The sequence below is a fragment of the Solea senegalensis genome, linkage group LG9, assembly GCF_019176455.1.
Source record: "Solea senegalensis isolate Sse05_10M linkage group LG9, IFAPA_SoseM_1, whole genome shotgun sequence".
NCBI classification, from domain to species: domain Eukaryota; kingdom Metazoa; phylum Chordata; class Actinopteri; order Pleuronectiformes; family Soleidae; genus Solea; species Solea senegalensis.
The window spans coordinates 246,228-253,849 of NC_058029.1; the positions used below are offsets into that span (position 1 = coordinate 246,228).

General features: G+C 39.8%; 1 protein-coding gene across 2 annotated transcripts; it reads right to left on the reverse strand.

The window, feature by feature from the left end:
* Positions 1-517: 517 nt before the first annotated feature.
* Positions 518-6,850, reverse strand: pafah1b3. Of its 2 annotated transcripts, none has more exons than XM_044034972.1 (6): positions 6,797-6,850; positions 6,423-6,543; positions 4,276-4,365; positions 3,678-3,794; positions 3,416-3,538; positions 518-1,848 (listed from the first exon to the last, which is right to left on the reverse strand). In XM_044034972.1, the coding sequence occupies exons 2-6, from the start codon at positions 6,501-6,503 to the stop codon at positions 1,588-1,590; spliced, it is 672 nt and encodes a 223-aa protein (XP_043890907.1). In that variant the 5' UTR covers positions 6,504-6,543; positions 6,797-6,850; the 3' UTR covers positions 518-1,587. The 2 variants fall into 2 exon arrangements, with proteins under 2 accessions (XP_043890907.1, XP_043890906.1); XM_044034971.1 differs by having other exon boundaries at positions 6,423-6,546.
* Positions 6,851-7,622: the final 772 nt, after the last annotated feature.

The following is a 7,622-nucleotide window of genomic DNA, read 5'->3' on the forward strand; positions in this document are numbered from 1 at the left end:
GCCTGTGGGTTCCAGATGTGTGCATGAAAAAGAGAGGGTGGAGTCAATTTTTGGTTTCCTTTTATTTTGAAGGACACACAACTTTTCATGTGACAAACAAAAATACAAGTACATTGCAGTGTGGTTATATGACATATCAGTGATGCCTGAGCTGTGCAAGCCTCCTGCATGCACCCTGCTCTGAGAACCAGCATACAACAGGTGTGCTCACCCTCAGAATCCTCACACCGCTGATGCTCCCCCCTCCCTTCCCCTCTCCTGGTCATGTGGTGAATGCAGCACGTGGAGCCATGTGATGTTATTGCTGCCTTGATCTTATAGTCAGTACCTGGCTGGGGGGGTAGGTGTAGTGAAGTGAAACAATTACCCTCCTGATTGTGAGGACTCTGTGTTTCTGCTGGGGAGTGGAGACAGCCTCTAATCCACCCGCAAGATATTCAACCATCGCAATGACTCTGAAGCTGTTAATTAGCTTTAATGCACTCACTTCAGACCAATCAGTCAGAGGACACTGACATTATGTTCTCTTCATGTTTAATTCATCTTTCCATCACTTACACAATCAGCCACCCACAAGCACAATTCAGAAGCATATTTTAGTGTGAAGTCAAGCCTTTAAGTTTCCTTTAAGGGCCAATATGTAAACAGAAAAGACCGCACATGAAACACAAGCAGCTTCCCAAACAAACTCTGATACATCCATAAACTCAAGCGCTCACATAAATGTCTGTTGATATTACAATAGGTGAAGCAAAGAAAAAACAAAAAAAGAAATAAATGAGATATAATACGCAGGTAGGCAGTAATAATTTGATGAAAAACATTTGGTCACTTAAATGAACATGTACAAAAAAAAAGGACATAAGGCATCACAACAGAGTAAATAAAGCTATGGACAAATAAACGGAAACTTCATGAAACCCAGAATCCAAAACGATGTGTTATTTGTTTGTCAGGGCTTTTTTTTTTTTTTTAAACTGGACATGTTCTGGCACGGTCTCACATTTTCCAGATAAATCCTGTTCCAGTAGCGTCATTTGGACAGTGTAGAGGTTTTTTTCCCCCTCTAAAAGCATGTATAAGTATATGTATAAGTCCATAATCTAAGTTAAACAAAGCAGTTTAAGTTTAGACTCATGAGAGCTGCAGGGAGAACACACACACACATACACACACACACATTTGTAAATGAAGGTGTCAAAAACATGCAGTCACTAATGCCTTTGATAAAGGAGAAGCTTTCTGCACCTTTCTTTGAAACGTTATTATTCATATCATTCCTTCAGATGTCATTTCACGGGTGCACAGTTTTAGGAGCCAAAAAAGCTGGGAACAGATATTCATAAGGAACAGAAGCAGGACTTTATCTCTCTTGAACAATCACTGACAGTAACATAACATAAACACCAAGGACTTCATGATGACTTTACCTATTACAGTGGTCACCAACCCTGGCCATGCACAGTTAACGCAGCTCTTAGCACTTGATAATTGAGCGTATCCATCAATCGAGGTCTTAAAACAGCGAGTGTTGCCGGGAACGGGGTCGATGACCACTGTGGTAGTGTAAGCTCGTAAAGCGGTCACTCAGTTCTCGGCACGTTTATCTAGCATGGATGTGAGGTGAGCGTGCAGGGGTTCACACACCGCCTCGTAGCCCTTGGGGGTCAGATGAAGGTAGTCGTACATGTCCTGATGGGATATGCTGCCGTTGGAGTGGACGAAGCCAGGGTTCACGTCAAGGAAAGAGGCGTGGGGGAGGGAGGACACGGCTTCCTGCACCAGCACGTTCACCCTCTCATTTCGCTCTCGCAGAGGGTTTGACATTTTACCTCTGGGCAGTAATCCCTGAAAAAGAAGAAATGGATCTAAAAAACTGAATATTACCTGACCTACAATAAAAATAGTTTCCAACTGCATCGAAGCCAATTGTGACATGACACAGACACAGTTTACTCTTGCAATAATCCTACCACAGGTTAGTTTTAGTCCTTGTAGATTAGATTAGATAAAAACAAACAATATCTCCAAGACACAAAGAGGTAGAAAATACAGAAGCAAATGAAACTTCAAAATGAATAGTGATGGAGATATATAAAATAAACATATATATATAGAAATCCATGTCGTGTACAGTTAAATAAAAGGATGTAAGACACTCACTTTCCAAGGGAAGTGTTTGATTTACATAAAAGTATATAATGCATTAAAGTAAATAATAATAAAAAATAATATTAGGTTATATACAATTTGTTTATAGAACCAAATTCATATTATTTTGAGATTATTTCAGTTTCAAATTCCTTAAAGGGTTCATTATTGTTGAAGTGTGCAGAGACAGACAGGGAAAACTCGCCTGAGACAAGGACGCTCACGCTCAAAACAACATGGCTGCTGGCACACAAGAGATGTTTCCCACTTAAGGCTCACCTAATAAAATATGCCTGCTTCAGTCTAAGCTTCTCAATATATGTGCAGCTTTATCTCACAGTTACACAACTAGAAACCAACGTTTGTGTCTCTCTGAAAACCACAGCAGCCTCCACCAGTGTGTTTAAAAGTGTTTGAATCCTCAGTCAGATTTACCTCAGTGGCAAAAACAGAGATTAAAACAGATTTTCTTTGGTGAGGGAAAGTGAGAAATCTGTCCCCAGAGGACCATTCAATGTTTTAACTTTATGTTTAATGTCAATGATTAATGTTTAGCGATTTTTGGCGATAAAATTAGTCGCAGATGAATTTAGTTGTTGATAATTGTCGGTTACGTCATCACAAGGCTGTGGACCTGAACAACATCCTCAAGAGACCTCTCGCTCTCTACCTCGATCTCTGCTGGGAGTCACACGTGCAGTGAAGAGCGGAAGATGAAGAAGAAGGTAAACATGAGAGTGATCTGCCCGAAAACAGACAAATAAATGTGTGTGTGTGTGTGTGTTTATATATATATATATATATATATATATTTCCAGCCCTTGGATTAAAATTAAACATTTTGTTGTAGCGGTATCACAAACAGCAGCAATGTTTATTAAAAGAAATGTTTTTGAATAAAGTATTTTCATTGACCTTTTTGTTTAGTTAGCACATGACCAAAACAACCTGCTGCTCGACTGACGGTTTCAATAATCGATGACTAGCAGGTGTAAATTTAATTAGGTGAGCCTTTTGTTTCAGTGAATAAAATTGAGTGATATCATACCAGACAAGCAGATTTCTCCTTTCTCTGCACACCTTTAAGTCTGCTTCTGTCCGAGATGTCTTCCTAGTGTTTGCTTATTGTGGTTTTCTCTCCTCTCTCTCATATTATAAGGTTTCTGCCTCAAGGATAGTGTGTGATGGGATTTGAAGCTATACAAATAAACTCCGACTTGATGTTGAGTGACACTTCCATTAAGGAATGTAGGGGAAAACCTACGAGGACAAGTGTGCGGGCGTGTGGGAGCTTGTTCTTGACGACTTGTACGATGGCCATGATGCCTCCACAGATCTGCTCAGGTGTGTGCCCGTGATTGTTGGTGCCAACCCACAGCACGACGACCTGTAACAACAAGTGCAGATGTGATGTATTTGTTTTGGGGTCAGCGGAAGTGAAATTAGAATCTCACAGAGCACAACAGAGTCTTTTGTGTGAACGAACGAGCGTGATCATGTTTGCCATTTCCGGCAGAGTTTTGGACCTTTGGGCTGATGTTATCCAGTTCACCGTTGGTCAGTCGCCAGAGCACGTGTTGTGTTGCATCACCTCCCACCCCAAAGTTAAGGGCATGAAGGGGAGAGAACAGCTGCCTCCATACCTGCAGACAAACAACAACAACAACAACAACAACATGTCCATTATCGAGGTCACACAGTTTGGGAGTGAGAGAGAACAGCAATGGTGCGTTTCCATCGACAGTTCCAGCACTACTCGGCTCTACTTGACTTGACTCTTTGGTGCTGTGACGTGATTCTATACGTGACACAAACACACAAACAATAGGGGACACTGAGGCAATGATGTACTTGTTTTACTCATTTTTGCAGACAGCAGCCGTGTATGCTCGCTGTCACACTCTGATTCAGATTCATGTGTTGGACGTCGCATTCTTGGCTCGTCCTCAGCTCGCTCAGAACCTCGCCAGAGCAGGTACCAGGTACCAGGTACCAGGTACTGTCACTGATGGACACAACAAAAAACCCAGTGGAGCCGAGTCGAGCAGAGAAGTGATAGAACTGTATGATGGAAAAGGTGTGAAAACACACAGAAGAGACACGTTTAGGAAAGTGATGTTTTACCCCAAACTCGTGCATGAGCTGAACAAGAGAATCTCCCACAAACAGGACTTCTGGTTCTTTGTCTTTGCTGTCAGACACAAAGCGGTTGTGCTGCAAACAGAAAAAGGGGGAAAATAAGAAAATGAATAATTCTCTGTTTATAATATCAAACATCTTAGTGGATTAAAGAATCTCCTGGGCCTGAGGAAACGAGGATGTACAAAATATCTATTTGAATACTAGACACAAATTGAATCACATCATTTACAGATTAATACTAAATTAATCTAAAGGGCAAATTGCAAAAAATATACAAAAAGCATTTAGCTATATATTAAAAGTGGACATACTAATACATTCATTTTAACATCAATTTATCTTCTATGCAACATCAAACATTTGACAATTATACTTCACAGAGTCTGCGAATGCTAATCAGTTAGATTTATGTCACACAGAAGCTGAACAACTTGGATAAGAAAATGTCTAAAGCACAACTTTAGTTTCCCACAGTCGACAAACATTTCTACGAGAAGTCTTTGGTACCAAGTGTAATTTAAATGTAAAGCTGTAGTGTGTCACTTTGAAAAACAAATATAATAGTATATCTGTCACATTCAAAGTTCACACACTGCTGATCAAACCTCTGAGCGACACACGACTCTCTCCGTGTTTCTCCGTACAGCATTTTGTAATTCGTCAGAGAGAAACACAAGAAACCAAGATAGCAGTTTTAGGTTAAGGCATTAGTTCTCTGAAACAGGAGTGAGTTGAAGCAAATGTTGAAAGAGACTAGGTTAAGGAATTAACCACAGTTCTCTAAGACATGGGTGAGGTAGTGAGCTACGCAATGGAGCATTCATTTGTTAAGTACAAATAGTTAAAAATGAATTAAATTGTCTGCTGTTGAACTCACATTTCTCTTTCCTTTTAAATAGTTGCTATTTTGTGTTTGTGATTGTATTTTTAAGTCTGACATTATTATTATACAGCTGGTGCAGATCAGGTGAGTGGGCAGGTGTGGAAATAAATGCTGTACTGTTTTTGCAAATCATGATTGTTTATGTAAATGTTTTTTTTAAAGGCCGAGAGAGCCAACAGAAGACAAATCTAAATCAATACTCAATCAATATTTGGTGTGACCACTCTTTGACTTCAAATCAGCATCGATTCTTAAAGGTAGACTTTGTAGGATCGTCAGGTGTAAAATTATACCAAACTAATGATCTTAATTTTCAAATACAGGTTGAACGGCAGTCATTAACTGAAACAGAACAGCAAGACGGTTTCATGTCACAGGTCACACACCAGGACAAAAGTGAGCAACAGCACAGCAACAAGACACACGCAACAGCAAGGTCTCTCCAAGATAAAAGCTTCAAGATGTGCCGTTCAAGCTCTTCTGAAGAAGCACAGAGAAACATTCATCTGGCAGATGAAAGACACACCAAAGTGGTCTTCATGGAGGAAGCCAACGTGGAAACGACTCAACTATGAATGAAGTCAGAAAAAGTTGGAGAAAGATGGCAGCGGGCGCTCAGGACTGACAAACTGAAATATTTAGCTGTAGCAGAAAGCAGCTTGTTCGCTAAAGGGCCTAATTTCTGCAAATCAAATGTCATTGAGAACTATCTTCAGCATACAGAAGAACAAGGAGTCTTGGACGTGATGGTACGTCCCGCACTGAACCCTGATCTCGACTTCATCCAGTGTGTAGGATCACAGGAGGAGACAGAAGACTTGGTTTTCATTCTCCTGAATGTCTGAACAACCTTCCTCTGAAGTTTTGTTTAAAAAAGCAAGTGTATCTAGATGAATTGATGCTGATTTAGTTTCAGTTTTCTCACTCTGCATTTTGTGCATTGCTAAAAACAAACATTTGTGAATGCATTCTTACTTTCCACACCTGCCGAAAACCTTTGGACAGTATTGTATATCTAATTAAAGAGAAATGAAAAATATTAACAATTCAATTGAAACAATAAAGCATGATTACTGTCACATTTGTAATATGTGTCAGACGTACAATATGGAGCATTTTCAACGGTGATACCTGCTATGACAAGCCATACATTCATATCAGCGTCAGTGCATAGTTGTTAATAGTTAATGGCTGTTGTGCTGTGAAAGTGTAGAAACTCAATTAAACGGCTTATATTAAAACACACCAGAGAAATCCATCGTCCATCTCCCTGGACGTCCGCACAGGGAGTGGGTGTGGCGGCAGGATTGGGCTCCTCAGCACTCATGACTCCGGTGACTTCGGTGAGCAGTCACGTTAACGTTGCGCTACTTTGTGAAAACGGAAACAAACCGAAACGTCAATATTGCGTAGCAGATTTCCGGGCTAAATCAATGGAGGGTGCTAGCTACGGTAGCTAGCCTAGTCGCAGAAACACAAGATGTTGTTTAACAGAGAAATGAGGGTTAAACCCTGGTCATCAGTGACGTTAATTATGTCAGCTCGTTTTGTGTAAGAACGGGGAAGGAAAACCTTTATACAGCGCTTATATTTAGCGATATTAATGAGAAAAAATGCTACCGTAAAACCAAAATCGCCAACCCCATCAGTTTCAGGAAGTAATTTTTTACTACAGTGGCTTGTACCATTATCCTCCGTGGGCAACAACATATGTGTTTTCGTGTATCTTTGAATGACGTGACATTTTTGTTATTACTGCAAATTTTAAATGACTTTATACTCCATTAAAAACCAGTATATGATCCGTAAACGAATTACACGAGTGAAGAGAAACATAAAACACAGTACGGTTTTTGTTCCTCGCCTGCTTCAGTGGACTTGCCCTGCTCCTTGGTGTTCATGGGAAATGGTGTTGCGCAAGGAATATGCGCCCATTGTTGTTGATAGAGAGGCGCAATGTGTAATTCTCAATGGCATTTCATATGTTTCTTTTTAGAATGATTGTAAGACTATTTGTGGCTGTACATTAGACACGTGTTAAAGTTCATTACACTGTGTGTATTTATGTGCTTCACACCATAGTCTAGAGACTACAGATTGAATTTAACCTATGGCTACAAGCTTAAATATGAATGTTCATTAATGTGTATAATCCCTATTAACAGTAAATAAACCAATACACTGCTTTCAAACTGAGGGTGATTTTGTGATTATAAAACTGTGAGGGACACAGCTAATGTTTTTCATTTTGTCATTCTTGTTTTAAACAAGGGCTTTGTGCTATTTTATTTTAATTTTTAACTTGTGTGCTCTTTCTGGTACTTACTCTGCTATGGAGCAACTGTAACAAAACAATTTCCTTCGGGATAATAAAAGTATTCTGATTCTGATTCTAATATGTATTGCTGTCTGAGCACTGAGCGCAATAAGATAAGATAAGATAAGT